The sequence below is a fragment of the Bufo gargarizans genome, chromosome 4 (genome assembly GCF_014858855.1).
Source record: "Bufo gargarizans isolate SCDJY-AF-19 chromosome 4, ASM1485885v1, whole genome shotgun sequence".
In the NCBI taxonomy this organism is placed as follows: domain Eukaryota; kingdom Metazoa; phylum Chordata; class Amphibia; order Anura; family Bufonidae; genus Bufo; species Bufo gargarizans.
The window spans coordinates 216,621,917-216,638,540 of NC_058083.1; the positions used below are offsets into that span (position 1 = coordinate 216,621,917).

General features: G+C 42.1%; 1 protein-coding gene across 5 annotated transcripts in view; it reads right to left on the reverse strand.

The window, feature by feature from the left end:
• ECE2 (endothelin converting enzyme 2) overlaps nucleotides 1-16,624 on the reverse strand; it is a 99,390-nt gene that overhangs the window by 11,510 nt on the left and 71,256 nt on the right. For all 5 annotated transcript variants that reach the window (XM_044289500.1, XM_044289498.1, XM_044289501.1 and 2 more), the window contains 7 exons: nucleotides 14,626-14,740; nucleotides 9,306-9,416; nucleotides 9,107-9,205; nucleotides 6,572-6,649; nucleotides 4,846-4,949; nucleotides 4,476-4,586; nucleotides 3,319-3,386 (listed from right to left, as the gene is read on the reverse strand). In XM_044289500.1, the coding sequence (XP_044145435.1) occupies nucleotides 3,319-3,386; nucleotides 4,476-4,586; nucleotides 4,846-4,949; nucleotides 6,572-6,649; nucleotides 9,107-9,205; nucleotides 9,306-9,416; nucleotides 14,626-14,740 (686 nt within the window). The remainder of the gene's footprint in view (nucleotides 1-3,318; nucleotides 3,387-4,475; nucleotides 4,587-4,845; nucleotides 4,950-6,571; nucleotides 6,650-9,106; nucleotides 9,206-9,305; nucleotides 9,417-14,625; nucleotides 14,741-16,624) is intronic.

Genomic DNA, 16,624 nt, shown 5'->3' on the forward strand with positions numbered 1-16,624 from the left:
AGTAGAAAACATGGGTTAAAATGGAAAAAATAAGGCAAAAAAATGAAATTTTCCAATTTCATCCCCATTTGCCAATAACTCTTGTGCAACACCTAAAGGGTTAACGACGTATGTAAAACCAGTTTTGAATACCTTGAGGGGTGTAGTTTCTTAGATGGGGTCACTTTTAGGGAGTTTAGACTCCAGGGGTGCATCAGGGGGGTTGAAACAGGACACGGTGTAAATAAACCGGTCCATAAAAATCAGCCCTCCAAAAACCAAACGGCGCACCTTTCACTCTATGCCCCGCTGTGTGGCCGTACAGTAGTGTACGGCCACATATTGGGTGTTTCTGTAAACGGCAGAGTCAGGGTAATAAAGATACAGTCTTGTTTGGCTGTTAACCCTTGATTTGTTAGTGGAAAACATGGGTTAAAATGGAAAATAAGGCAAAAAAATGAAATTTTCAAATTTCATCCCCATTTGCCAATAACTCTTGTGCAACATCTAAAGGGTTAACGACGTATGTAAAACCAGTTTTGAATACCTTGAGGGGTGTAGTTTCTTAGATGGGGTCACTTTTAGGGAGTTTCTACTCCAGGGGTGCATCAGGGGGCTTCAAATGGGACATGGTGTAAATAAACCAGTCCATAAAAATCAGCCCTCCAAAAACCACACAGCGCACCTTTCACTTTACGCCCCGCTGTGTGGCCGTACAGTAGTTTGCGGCCACATATTGGGTGTTTCTGTAAACGGCAGAGTCAGGGCAATAAAGATACAGTCTTGTTTGGCTGTTAACCCTTGATTTGTTAGTGGAAAACATGGGTTAAAATGGAAAATAAGGCAAAAAAAGAAATTTTCTAATTTCATCCCCATTTGCCAATAACTCTTGTGCAACACCTAAAGGGTTAACGACGTATGTAAAACCAGTTTTGAATACCTTGAGGGGTGTAGTTTCTTAGATGGGGTCACTTTTAGGGAGTTTCTACTCCAGGGGTGCATCAGGGGGCTTCAAATGGGACATGGTGTAAATAAACCAGTCCATAAAAATCAGCCCTCCAAAAACCATACGGCGCACCTTTCACTCTACGCCCCGCTGTGTGGCCGTACAGTAGTTTGCGGCCACATATTGGGTGTTTCTGTAAACGGCAGAGTCAGGGCAATAAAGATACAGTCTTGTTTGGCTGTTAACCCTTGATTTGTTAGTGGAAAACATGGGTTAAAATGGAAAATAAGGCAAAAAAAGAAATTTTCTAATTTCATCCCCATTTGCCAATAACTCTTGTGCAACACCTAAAGGGTTAACGACGTATGTAAAACCAGTTTTGAATACCTTGAGGGGTGTAGTTTCTTAGATGGGGTCACTTTTAGGGAGTTTCTACTCTAGGGGTGCATCAGGGGGCTTCAAATGGGACATGGTGTAAATAAACCAGTCCATAAAAATCAACCTTCCAAAAACCATACGGCGCACCTTTCACTCTACGCCCCGCTGTGTGGCCGTACAGTAGTTTACGGCCACATATTGGGTGTTTCTGTAAACTGCAGAGTCAGGGCAATAAAGATACAGTCTTGTTTGGCTGTTAACCCTTGCTTTGTTAGTGGAAAAAATGGGTAAAAATGAAATATTAGACAGAAAAATGAAATTCTCAAATTTCATCCCCATTTGCCAATAACTCTTGTGCAACACCTAAAGGGTTAACAACATATGTAAAATCACGTTTGAATACCTTGAGGGGTGTAGTTTCTTAGATGGGGTCATTTTTGGGTGGTTTATATTATGTAAGCCTCGCAAAGCGACTTCAGACCTGAAATGGTCCCTAAAAATTTAGTTTTAGATGGTACTGCAAAGATTTGCTCCTAAACTTCTAAGCCTTATAACATCCCCAAAAAATAAAATATCATTCCCAAAATAATTCACACATGAAGTAGACATATGGGGAATGTAAAGTCATCACAATTTTTGGGGGTATTACTATGTATTACAGAAGTAGAGAAACTGAAACTTTGAAATTTGCTAATTTTTCAAAATTTTGGATAAATTTGGTATTTTTTGGTGCAAAAAAAAAATATTTTTTGGACTTAATTTTACTAGTGTCATGAAGTACAATATGTGACGAAAAAACAATGTCAGAACGGCCTGGATAAGTCAAAGCGTTTTAAAGTTATCAGCACTTAAAGTGACACTGGTCAGATTTGCAAAAAATGGCCTGGTCCTAAGGTGTAAAAAGGCTGTGTCCTTAAGGGGTTAAAGGGAATTTGTCACCGGCAACCTCCCTATCCAACGGTTTGCATAAACACATAGCTATGATTCACATAATTAAAACGCTGTTTTTCTTTTGTTGATCCAAGGCTCTGTTCCCAAGTTATGACACTTTTTCTTAATATTCAAATTAGACATTTGGTGCAACGAAGATGCCACCATTGCTCTTGTTGCACCCAAGCTGCATGGAGGTTCTGTGGCCAGCCTCTCACTCGCTGCTTTGCCACTGCCTGGTCCTGTCAATTAAAGCAGTGAGGCAGCAAGGGATGGCCACAGAAATGAGTGGCACTTGGGTACAACAAGAGTAAGGCCTCTTTCACACTACCGTTTTTTTTTTCCGTTTTGCGGTCCGTTTTTTGCGTTCCGTATACGGAACCATTCATTTAAATGGTTCCGCAAAAAAAAAACGGAATGTGTTCCGTATGCATTCCGTTTCCGTATTTCCGTTTTTACGTTCCGTTGAAAGATAGAACATGTCCTATATTTGGCCGCAAATCACGGTCCATGGCTCCATTCAAGTCAATGGGTCCGCAAAAAAAACAGAACACATACGGAAATGCATCCGTATGTCTTCCGTTTCCGTTCCGTTTTTTCTGAACAATCTATTGAAAATGTTATGCCCAGCCCAATTTTTTCTATGTAATTACTGTATACTGTATATGCCATATGGAAAAACGGAACGGAAATGGAACCACAACGGAAGCCAAAAAACGGAACAACGGATCCGTGAAAAACAGACCGCAAAACACTGAAATGGACATACTGTAGTGTGAAAGAGGCCTAATAGTGTCGCCCTCATTGCACCAAAGACCAAATTTGCATATTAAGAAAAAGCGTCAAATGTATCAAGGATAAATTGTAAACGCAGCCTCGGATCAACAAAAGAAAAACAGCATTTTAATCAGCTGAACCACAGCTATGCGTCTATGCAAACAGCTTGAGGCCGCTCGCTGGTGATCTACGGTCTTGCCTTTTTTATATCTTGAAACATATTAAACAATAAAGAACATTTTCATACAACTTAACTGAACCCCTACTCAGATATATAAAGCTTCTGACCAAGTAACTATGTGACAAACCTTGATCATCAAATGCATGCGTCAGTTCATGTCCCATGACTACCCCAATGCCCCCGAAATTTAGAGCCCTGAAGAAAAAAGAGAAGAAAAGTAAGAGTGGGAGAAGACATTGAGGGAAGAGGTCATTATTAGCAAGAAAAGATTTTTAAAGAATGATTGATGAATGCAGAATTGGCACATAATGATTACATAGGTGCTACAAGAATATTCCTGCTATACCTACTTATATTTCTTTATTTTAGGAGGACCTGTAAAAATTTGGTTTCGCAGTATATACAGTACTTCATATACTGTGTATTTTATTGATGGTCTGCATGCATGATCCCTGTGAAAATGTACACCTGTCAGCTTCTGATTCCATAGACGGGTTGTCCTGAAGCGAAATTATTTTGGCAAAGGGCTCAGAGTGGGTTAAGCTGACCAATCACCTACCAGGTCTGGACTTTCTCACCCTATCTGGATAGGAAATGCCATGAGCTGCCCCCTCAGACAATCACCGGCTAGGGTGGGTGACTGCTACTGCCATTGATAGGCTAAGCAGGTATTTTCTGTGTGTGTAGAGGGAACCAGGATGTAGAGACCAGACAGGACCCAGTAAACGTCCAAATGGGAGCAATGGAGGATCAGTTAGGTAAGTACTGCTGTGTCACGTGATGCATTTCACCACTGCGGCCAGTCACTGGCTGCAGCAGCAGCAACATGACCCAAGTCAAACAGGTTGTTGACATACGGAGAGTGGAGCGAGGCAACAGTGGCAGGGGAGCATAGGAGCCAGAACCCAGCGGCAGGGAACGGGTAAGTATGCTTCCCTCTGCAGGTCTGGCCAAGTAGGGAGTCTGCTGGAAAGACCCTCAACGTTGAACAACCCATTAAATTCATTTTGGCATATATTGTACAAAGAAAGCTCTTTTTTAAATATTTTACAATGGAGATCATAAAAACTGGTTCATGCAATCACACTACTCCATTCTGTTGCAGGAGAGCCCGGTCCACACTGAAGAGGGACGGGACTGTCTTCTCTTGGCTCAGGCGCTGCCTCTATGATATCTACAGTATGCCTTTGTTTCTTTACACAGATTTGAACCGCTTGAAAGCAAACATTTGGGTAGCATTTCCCTGCTCTGGCTAGGAGAAGCATGAAAGCTGAGCACACATACTTTGGGTGTGTGGGAGCATAGAACGGAGCCTGAAGGATGCCTGCTGGGAAGACAATCTCATTCTTGTTTGGCAAATAATAAGCGTTGACTGTCTGTGGTGTCATACTCCATCTGCAGAGAAAATCAGACACAGGGAAAAATCTCATTAGCTCGTTATATGATTTCATACAGGTCACTGATCTATTAAATCATGGCTAATGCTTTTTATATCCAGGAAGGGTTTATATTTTCATATTTCTTCCTTATACAATATAGTTTCAGATGAACCAAAGCAAGCTGTTAATATTGGCTGACTATATGTCACGGGCACTGCCGTCTGTACTAGCGGCTGCTAATTCTCGTCTACAGAACAATTATACTGTTTACTTACTGCTCTCTGTTTGGAGGTTTCCTTAATTGTTCAGCCATAAGTTTAGCTGAAAAATTGTAGAAATTCAACATGTTCTGAAAGAAGGAATCCTCGGACACCTCAAACTAAAGAAAAGACACCATTCAAAAGTGATGTAGATAATAGAGAAGCAGATACAACATATACTATCTATCTATCCATCTAATATCTATCTATTTATCTATCTATCTAGCCATGTAATATCTACCTATCTATAGATTTAAAAAATGAACAGCCCCCCCCCCCCCCCCCCCAAAATTGTGAAAGTCCTTTTATTCACCCAGAATGGTTGCAATCTATCCCATACTGCACATACGCACAGATACTATCTGCTGTTTAGTGGTTTTCCACTGTAAAAGTAAATTCCATTCTGAGTAAATTAAAGGGCAACAGATGTAAGAAATCAGGAATACATTAATATATTCCCCTTTTTGTAGAAATTAGAAAACCAAATTGGCTGACTACACTTAAAACATGCATGTTGTCACATATAATCAAAACGTAACCCTTCCTCACTGAAATGCCTTTTATTTGATGTACTTTTTTTCTTATATTACAATTGAAACTGAGAGATCTATAAAGAAATCTTCTCTGTTTGTTCCAGGAGATCAGCCATTTCCCCTACTTCTTTTCACTATCCTGTGTCTGGCTGTAAGACAGCTAGCTGCAGAAGGAGCCTCTGCCTCTGTTCTGTCTGCAGTAGAGCACAAGTATTGTGAAAGGGGGTTCCAGGATTTTGATTTTGATAGCCTATCCTCAGGAGAAGCCATCAATATAAGGCCTCATGCACACGACCGTTGTGTGCATCCGTGGCCATTGTGCCGTTTTCCGTTCTTTTTCGCGGACCCATTGACTTTCAATGGGTCCGTGGAAAAATTGGAAAATGCACCGTTTGGCAGCCGCATCCGTGATCCGTGTTTCCTGGCCGTGAAAAAAATAAGACATGTCCTATTTTTTTCACGGCCAACGGTTCACGGACCCATTCAAGTCAATGGGTCAGTGAAAAAACACGGATGCACACAAGATTGTCATCCGCGTCCGTGATCTGTGTCCTTTTTTTCCTATCATTTCAATGGCAAACTTGACTTAGATTTTTTTTTCATTTTTCATGTCCGTGGATCCTCCAAAAATCAAGGAAGACCCACGGACGAAAAAACGGTCACGGATCACGGACCAACGGAACCCCGTTTTGCGGACCGTGAAAAAATACTGTCGTGTGCATGAGGCCTAAGGACTCTTTCACACTGGCGTATGCAGCCCGTGGTCGTGCTGCGCCCCACAAAATGCAGGTCACAATGCACGAGCACAGTCCGTGAGGCAGCCACAGCAGATCGCGGACTCATTCACTTAAATGGGTCCGCAATCCGGCCGTTGCGCAAAAAGATAGGATATGTTCTATCTTTTTTGCGGAAAGGAAGTATGGGATGAAACCACACTGAAGCACTACTGAGTTCCATTCCGTGGTTCCGTTCCACACCTCCGGATTTGCGGACCCATTCAAGTGAATGGGTCTGCATCCGTGAGGCGGAATGCACACGGAACGGCGCAAAACATTTACTAGAGCCATCAGCAGTATCTGTGTGTGCATCTCTCTGTCTGCTGCTGCTTCCTCCGGATCAGTGTCTATTTCACTTTTCATTAACCCTCATCATAGCCATTCTGTCTAATATGGCCCCCAATGTGTGTTCGTTATTTAATTGCCTCTTACCCCATCATACACTTCGTCCAGTTCTTTTGTATCAAGGATAAAGTCGGGAAATCCTATCATGTCATATATAGCATCTGCCTGAAAAGAAAAATAAAGATGCATCCCTGTGCTTATATACATAACCGTCTTCACGGATGCTCTGAGCCTCAAATGTTTTAGGCTATGTTCACATCAACCTATATGATCCTCCCCAGAGCAAAATACTGGCATACCCGGACACTGCTGAAGCCTGCTGGATACCCATTCACTATAAGGCCTCTTTCACACGGGCGTCATGTTTTTTGCCCGGATAAGAGGCGGGTGCGTTGCGGGAAAATGCGCGATTTTTCCGCGCGAGTGCAAAACATTGTAATGCGTTTTGCACTCGCGTGAGAAAAATCGCGCATGTTTGGTACCCAAACCCGAACTTCTTCACAGAAGTTCGGGCTTGGGATTGATATTCTGAAGATTGTATTATTTTCCCTTATAACATGGTTATAAGGGAAAATAATAGCATTCTGAATACAGAATGCTTAGTATAATAGTGCTGGAAGGGTTAAAAAAAATAAAAAAGTTAACTCACCTTATCCTCTTGATCGCGTAGTTTCCGGTCTGTTCTTTGCTAGCTGTGGACTAAAGGACCTGTGGTGACATCAGATCACATGCTCCAATCACATGGTCCATCACCGTGGTGATGGAGCATGTGATCTGATGTCACCACAGGTCCTTTAGCCCACAGCTAGTAAAGAACAGACCGGGAACTACGCGATCAAGAGGATAAGGTGAGTTAACTTTTTTATTTTTTTAACCCTTCCAGCACTATTATACTATGCATTCTGTAGTCAGAATGCTATTATTTTCCCTTATAACCATATTATAAGGGAAAATAATACAGTGAATAGACTCACCTAGAACCCATGTGTGAAAATCGCACCGCATCCGCACTTGCTTGCAGATGCTTGCGATTTTCACGCAACCCCATTCATTTCTATGGGGCCTGCGTTGCGTGGATTATCACACTGCAACGCACAAAGAGGAGCATGCTGCGATTTTCACGCAACGCATAAGTGATGCGTGAAAATCACCGCTCATATGAACAGCCCCATAGAAATGAATGGGTCAGGATTCAGTGCGGGTGTAATGCGTTCAACTCACGCATCGCACCCGCGCGGAATACTCGCTCGTGTGAAAGGGGCCTAATAAAATTGTTGCGTGAATTCCATCTTTCTGGCAGAAAAATACCAGTGCGTGTTTCCGGTGAGTTAAAGGGAATCTGTCACCAAGATTTCGGATTATCTGCAGTAATACATGAGTACTACTGCAGATAAGAATTCCAGATCACAAGGTTTGATTTTCCTACTGCCCCTGTTCCTCCACTGTCAGCAGATGTCCAGAAATACACTGTCAGGACTGCCATGCGTGGGCACGTGTCTTCTCTATTATGTTAGCCTGGCACAGCAGTCTGCACTGTGTATTTCAACGCAGCTTTGACGGCCGATGCACAGTGTGCATCAGATAGCCTGGGAAGTGGTGTGGCTCTGCTTGACAGAAGAGGTGTCCAGGAATCGGCAGATCTGCATTAGGGCACCATTAAAGTCATCTGTTTTTCTTCTATATTATGTGAGGTTCACTTTAAGAGACACACGCCTCTTAGTAATTTTTGTTCCTCTCAGGAGAAAAAATAGGTAGCTGATTGGTGGGGGTGTCAGGAGTCAGACCCTGCCGATCTGATATTGTTTTCTGGTGTAAGTATTGTTAAATTTATAGGCCAGCATAAGTCCCCTCTGTCTACACCCCGTCCACTTTATAAATATTTTGTAAGTGTGCTATAAAGGGAAGAAAAGTTGCTCATTTGTGCACAAAAGGCTCTTAAGCAAAAATTGGGACTTTTCTACACCAGAAAGCAGCAGTAGAAATATTAATAAATTCCCCATATCACTGCCCAATCAGTGCTGACATAGCCCATTTGACAAGAGGAATGGTAACACCCAATTGGTCAGTTCATTCATACATTTCTAGAAGGAATGACAGAGGAACAGCACAATGCAGAGTTCCAGGAAAAGATGTTCCAGAATTGCTCATTTATGGGGAATACAAGTGTTCATTAAACCAGACATGACAGGAAAGGTGACAAGTCATCTTTAGGCCTCTTTCACACTGGCGTGTGCGGCCCGTTGCCGTATTGCGGCCCGCATTTGCGGATCGGCAGTACACGGGTGCAGTTCCGTGGGCATTTCGCATCACGGATGGGTCCGCAAATCCGGAGATGCAGAATGGTGCGAAACGGAACGGAATCCTACGGAAGCACTACGGAGTGCTTTCGTGGAGTTTCGTCGCGTACTTCCGTTCCGCAAAAAGATAGAACATGTCCTATCTTTTTGTGGAACGGCCGGGTCACGGACTCATTCAAGTGAATGGGTCCGCGATCCTGCTGCGGCTGCCCCACGGACTGTGCTCGTGTATTACAGCCCACATTATGCGGGCCGCAATACGGTAACGGACGGCACACGCCAGTGTGAAAGAGGCCTTAATTGAATATCTTTTAAAGTAAAACACCTTCTCTTTTGCTGTTCTCTTTGTCTTTTCATCCATCCATGTTAGACCTCCTAACGTGTACTCAAAAGCTGCTCGAATCTCGGAGATCATCTGTTCTGCCTGAAAAATGGTGAAATTCAAAATACGATCAGGTTTTCACAATTTTTATGACTTGGGAATAGTTTTTTTTTTCTAGTGGATTATACATTATGGTACTTACAATTGTTTTACTGTTCTTATCAAACATAGATTTAACAAACAGAGATCCCAGGGCAAAACCAAGTGTATCATCTGAATTGGACAGACAGGTCTGCCAGCGAGGAGTACAAGACTGCAATACAAAGAGAATGAGTGTCCAGGGGTGAAAAGGAGCAAAACTATATTCACAGGTTCATGACAACACATGTATCTTACCCTTAGCGTCTATTCATACTGCTGTTTATCATATGTGCAGGAAAGCTCACGACACTTAAAGGGGTTGTCTCACTTCAGCAAGTGGCATATATCATGTAGAGAAAGTTAATACAAGGGCCTTACTAATGTATTGTGATTGTCCATATTGCTTCCTTCCCTGGCTAGATTCATTTTTCCATCACATTATACACTGTTTGTCTGCAATCCATCAGTGGTGGTCGTACTTGCACACTATAGGATAAAGCACTGGCCTCTCTGGTGGCCGCGACCACAGAAGTGCACATAGGCTGGTGCTTTTCCCTATAGTGTGCAAGCACGACCACTGTTGATGGATTGCATCAATCTTGATGGATTGCGGGATGGTTGTAACAATGGAAACGAGCAGTGTATAATGTGATGGAAAAATGAATCCAGCCAGCAAAGGAAACAATATGGACAATCACAATACATTAGTAAGTGTCTTGTATTAACTTTCTCTACATGATGAATGCCATTTGCTGAAAAGACACAACCCCTTTAACTTGCCCATAAGCCCCCATTCTGCCCTGTGCTTTTAAATGGCGTGAAACCAATTCACACTTCACATTAATGTCAGCACCTTGCTATTGAGTCAACTGTTATAAGTGGTGGAGCTCATAGTACCGTATATAAAAATATTATTTTATTGCAACATGATTAAAATATAAAGCAATAAGTAATATGCCGTTAAAAAGTGAAAAGAAGCAGAAAAAGAACGCCACTCTGGGATAGCACACGTGTCAAATATAAGAGATAATGATCAATGAAATTGTTTATATATGGTACAGTGACCAGCCATTGACATTGACCGTGTGCTATATCACCCAGGGTGGCGTTACACCAACGCGGACGAAGGCACCCATCCTGGGTGATATAGCATACGTCTTTTTTTGGTGAGTCTTTGCTTTCCTTTTTTACCTATACGGCATTAGATTCAGGTTATTTGATACCTGGCCCTCATTGGGATTTGCTTTTAATTTGCTTATGTTGCACTCGCATGCAAACCCTGTTCCATTTTTTGCTGTTTAGCTAGTACAGAGTTACAACTACGGGTGTCCTTTTGGTTGCACCAGGTGGACACTGTCTTATACTTTTTGCCAATTGGCCACCTTTGGTCTTCATTGTTTTTTGTTATAAGTGGTGGTCTTGACCACAACGCAATAGTGTGGGGCCCCGAAGCCTATTAAGTAGTATAATGGACAGGTGATCCCGATCATTGCTACCTCCTGTGTCAGGTTTTATGTGGCGCAATGACGTCCGCAGTCTTCACACCGCCTGTGCCAGGTGGTGACATGGAGCGGGAGTGAAGTACTTTTATTTTTCTTCCCCAGCACTACTAGGCGCAGTACAGTGGGGAGGGGATTATAAATAGATGAATAATGGGGGCAGTGGTGGGGGGCATTATAATAATACAGGGGGCACCACTGGGGGTATTATAAATAAACGGGCACTGCTGGGGGACATATTAATACAGGAGCCCTACTGGAGGCAGTACAGAGGGGAGAGCCTTATAAATAAAGATGAATAATGGGGGCAGTGCTGGGGCACATTATAATAATATGGGGGGCACCCCAGGGGGTATTATAAATAAAGGGGCACTGCTAGTGGACATATTAATACTGGGGCCCTACTGGAGGCAGTGCAGAGGGGAGAGCATTATAAATAAAGGGGGCACTGCTGGAGGACATCATGGTAATGCTAGGGAACATAATAAGGGGACACTACTGTGGGACATTATAATAATACAGGGGGCAGTCAGGGGCGCATCTCTAATTAGGCACTGTAAGGCGGTGGCCTCAGGCAGCAGGGGGGCTGCAATCCAGCCCTGCATTCATGCACAGCCTTGCAGACATCTTTGTGACTGAGTATTTGGGGATTAGTGTACATCGCAGTTTTATTGTGGTTTTTGCCGCAATGTGCGGCAAAAAACACGATTTACATTGACCTCCTAGGCATAGATCAACATACCTTAATGTGGATCTTTAGAATACAGTAATGGTAGGCTAAGGGACCTTTATTGATAGGTATGTGTGTCAACATCTGCTTATTCTGTATATAGGAGATAGCACCAGTGTCCTAACTATCTGGACATGAATAGTAGTGTGTGTATGTATGTGTGTATATATATATATATATATCAAAGAAAATCCGCAGCACTCCTTGAAGTAAAAAATGTGGTCTTTATTCACACATGTCAAATATTGACAACGTTTCGGTTCTCTCACAGAACCTTTCTCAAGTCAGGTGGCTTGACTTGAGAAAGGTTCTGTGAGAGAACCGAAACGTTGTCAATATTTGACATGTGTGAATAAAGACCACATTTTTTACTTCAAGGAGTGCTGCGGATTTTCTTTGCTGTCTTTCGTCCTGAATCGAGGGACCACTGCGGGCACCCTACATCTGTGTGACAAAGGGAGTGCTGCCAGATTTTCTTCATGGATATATATATATATATATAAATAATTATAATAATTAATACTGAGATACTGCTGATTATATATATATATAGTACTGCTCTTATTCTTTATAAATATGTATACACTACTATTCATATCCAGATATTTAGGATACTGGCGCTATCTCCTACAGTATATACAGAATAAGCAGATCTTGACATAGATACACGCACAGACACACATTTACAGATACACACAGGATTACAGGGGGTAAGCATTATTTATACAGCCCTACAGAGGAGCATTATAATAAGTGGGGGACTACGAGGAGGAGAGCATTATAAATAAATTCCCTAGGGAGCATTATACTAAGTGGGGGACTACAGTGGGGAACATTATATATATATATATATATATATATATATATATAAAATCTCTATGGGGGAATTCTACTAAGTGGGGGCTACAGGGGTGAATTTCACTTTAATACTGTGTGCTGTACAGGGATGCCTTATAGAGGGTCCTTGTTACTGCTAGGGGCACAATAGGTGGACCTTATTTTTTACATGGGGCACTATGGGGGCATTATTACTACTCGGATTACTGTGGGGGGCATTATTATTATAGGGCACAATATTGAGGGCATTACTACTAAAGGGAGCAGTCCTGGGAAGCAGTCTTACTATTGGGGCACTGCAGGGGCACTATTATTAATGAGGGCACTTCGGGAAAAATAGATACCATTGCTGGGATCTTCTATCTTCATTCAGCAGGACCTGCGATGTCATCGCAGGTCCTTTTGCAGGTCCTGAAGAAAGAAGAGGATACCGGCTGCGCGATCAAGTGGATGAGTTGAGTTTTTTAAATTATTTTTAACCCCTCAATGGCCATTCTATTTAGCATTTTATCTTAAGAATGCTATAATTTTCCGTTATAACCATGTTATAACGGAAAATAATAAAATCACCCGAACACCAAACCCGAACTCGAACTTCAGTGAAAAAGTCTGGGTTCGGGTCCGGGTACCCAAACTCGCAAAGTTCGGTATGAACCCGAACTTTGCAGTTCGGGTTCGCTCAACCCTACTAATGAGGCATTCTTGGAGAGCATTATCTCGATTGGGGGACTTCGGAAACTATCGGTATGGCACTTTTATTTTGTAAGTATAGTATTTCGGGGCACTGGGGCGTACAGTGGGCACAGTATTGGGGGCAGCAGAATAACAATGTTAGGGCAGTAGGGTGGGGAGGATGATGGAAAAGTTAAGAAACTAAGATGTTTGTGTGGCATACTCTGCAGAGGTCTGATCTGAATGGAGAAGATGGGAACATCTACATCCGAGGAGACATCACTGCATTTAAGAGGTATGTAGTGCAATATGTAATGTCCAATTCAAATATGCTTTTAGCAGTATGGCTGGGGGAGGGTTTGGAATGAGAATCAGGCATGGAGTGGGGGTGCCATTTTAGTTCTCACTTCAGGCAGCAGAAAAGTTAGAATCAGCCCAGGCCACAACTTTTAACTGTATCTGTGTCCTAAGGACTCAGATACAGTTATGGACAGACAGGGAACTTCTGCTGGGAATAGCGATTCCTGGCTGGCTGGCCTGATTACAGCCCCCAAATATAACTTTTCTTGGAGTCTTGTTGATATTTTTGGGATGGTAATTGATTACAAATGTTGTGTCCCTGCAAATAAGTTCCTAGACCACAGGGCTGAAAACGTTAATATGTATATGCTACTGCAGAGTTACTATTAGATTCAGGCCTGTAACTTTAAGCAATTATAAAAAAAATAATGTATAGATTTTAAAGGGGTTTTCCAGGCTCCAGATACTGAAGATCTTTCCTCAGGCTAGGTCATCAATATCAGATCAATTGGGGCCTGACAGCTGGCACCCCCACCGATCAGATGTTCCTTGCAGCCACCAACACCAGAACTACCACAGCAGACAGAGCTGGAAGCACGGCTCCATTCAAAGTGTAATGGCCATGCTGGGTTACCGCAGCTCCAATTCACTCGATGAGAGTGGGCTACAGAAGGCTGTAATGTCAAATATAGGTGCAACAAAATTACCTGCCCCTGCTCTGATTGTCAGATGGCACTATGTAGTCACGGCCTTGGCTGCTACCATATCCTTATTTCTGTTTAAAATGTTAAAAAAAATCGTGTGCTCTTCATTACCAAATGCAGAAATAACATTAATAATAGCAAAAGTGAGAGCTGAAACATGCGAGAAGTTACCTATTACCATGGGTCATTGATGTGTTTTAGAATAATGAATTTCATAAGTGTATATTAATTCTTATTTAATAGTGTAGCAATTTTTGTAGTCTAATATACCCATAGTTGGTAAAAGCAAAAAAATATACCAAATTATCTAATTCCATCAAGTATAGTGATACCAAATATGTCCCTATTTTGGTTCTAAGCCTGGGCCCCTGACTTGGCATGTATCTGGCCATCTGTACATGTGTGTTAAATAGCCGGGTACACATTTTTTTGGTTAGGTATAAAATAAGTATAGAACAGCAACTGCAAAGATGGACTTGTGGGTTTGGGAGACCGACATTCTGCAAGCAGGTTAATATTATGGCATGGGCACTGGCATTCTGGATAGGGCATCCTTTTTCTGAACTGTGCATGATAAAATATATAGAACACAACAAATCTTTTAGAAAAAAATAAAGAAAGCAGGATTTGTAGAAGCACCTTTTTTGCTCCATAGAGTGACTCAAGTAATTTGTCCTGGGCTTTCTCAAAACGAGAATCTAGACTGGAGGACATCTTCTGGACAAGGTTCCAAATCAGGTAATTGTTCAGTATACTGTAAGAGAAAGAGAATTAGTCTCACTGATAAAAGCAGCTGCATTTATGAAAAGAAAGTGAACGAGAAAGGAGAACTCAGGAGGGGAGGTAAGGTAATAACAGTGATCAATGCGCAGGGGAGTTTTAAACTGGGCATACACATAAAGACAGCAGCTATCTCGCCCAACCTCCATATGGAGTGAAGTAATAAGCCTCAAAAGTCTAACATACCCAATCCTTGTTTTTTTCACATATTTCATTTTCAGTCTTATCTGAATTAAAGGGAGACTGTCACCAGTTGGAAGAGAAACAAGATCTCACGACACCACGCTTGGTCAGTCTTGCCACAGAGATTACTTTCCTCTGAATCTTCTTGGGCAGTATTGGATGCAGATGCTTGCTCCATAGCAGTTTCTATGGAAGTCCATACAACTTATTCAGGGGACCCCAAAATGTTTGTTGGAACCATCCTCATCCTCATCATTCTTGGATGAGGAGATGATATTTTGGAAGAAATAGAAGGCAAATGCATTTCAACAGTTACATTCTGACTCTGAGGTGAATTCCCCTCAGAAACAACACATCATCTGAGGTATTGTGATATGGCGCATGAGGCCTGCCCATGACAACAAAACTCATTTGATTTCCACGTAGCAGCAATGAGGTGTTTGCCTCACAGGATTTATTTTAACATAGCAGCTGTGGGTCTCAGTCTGAGGTGGACAGGGACTCAGAAATTGTAACATGCTCCACAGCATTGTATGAAAGGGTAAAATGGAGTGGGAGTGGGTCTCTCAAGTAGAACGCTGCAATCAAAATGATTCTATCAGAGATGGCCATATCTGAATCTTCTGAAGTACTTGTGCAGCTGGCCTTTCGTTCTTCTTAGGCTACATGCACACGACCGCAACACACGGGCACTATCCGTGTGCATTCCGCATAACGGATCGCATACCCATTCACTTGAATGGGTCAGCAATCACGGAGATGCGGAACGGAGGCACGGACCGGAACTTTACTGAAGCACTACGGAGTGCTTCCGTGGTGTTTCTGGCCATGCCATGCAATACTTTTTTGTGGTGCGTACCATCGGATGCGGATTGCGGACCCCATTCAAGTGAATGGGTCTGCGATCCGCATGCGGCTGCCCCACGGTCTGTGCCCATGCATTGCCCCTAACGTTCGTGTGCATGTAGCCTTAAAGAGGATGATTTAGTCAGAATTTTTTTTTTGGGCCATACACAACATTCAGGTCTTTATTGCCCCAGAAATAGGCCCTGCTCTGCCATCTATTACTAGAAAGTCATTTCCTAATGACATTACTGACCAGACACTTAAAAATGTTCAATTCAAAGTAGTAGACACTGTAGGTCCATTACTATTTATCTTCGTAAAGGCAGAGCAGGAAAATGAGGTTGACAAACTGTGAAATCTTTACTTTCATTAAAATAAGCTCTGCTAAACGTTGAGAATGACCTATTCTTTAAATAACATTTTTAGTCTAAACATATTTTTTAAAACATTTTTATGATACTACAGTGCCTTGAAAAAGTATTCATACCCCTTAAACTTTTCCAAATTTTTCTACGTTACACCCACAAACTTAAATGTACTTTATTGGGATTTTATGTAATAGACCAACTCAAAGTAGCAAGTATGTGTTGATACATGGTTTTCAAAATTTTTAAGAAACTAAAATCTGGAAAGTGTGGAGTGCATTTGTATTCAGCACCCCTAAGGCAATACTTTGTATTTTGGGGTATACCTCTATCAGCTTTGTACATTTAGAGGCTGAAATTTTTGCCTATTTTTCTTTGCAAAATTGTTCAAACTCAATCAGATTGGATGGAGAGCATCTGTGAACAGCAATAACCAAGTCTTGTCACAGATTTGCAATGTGATT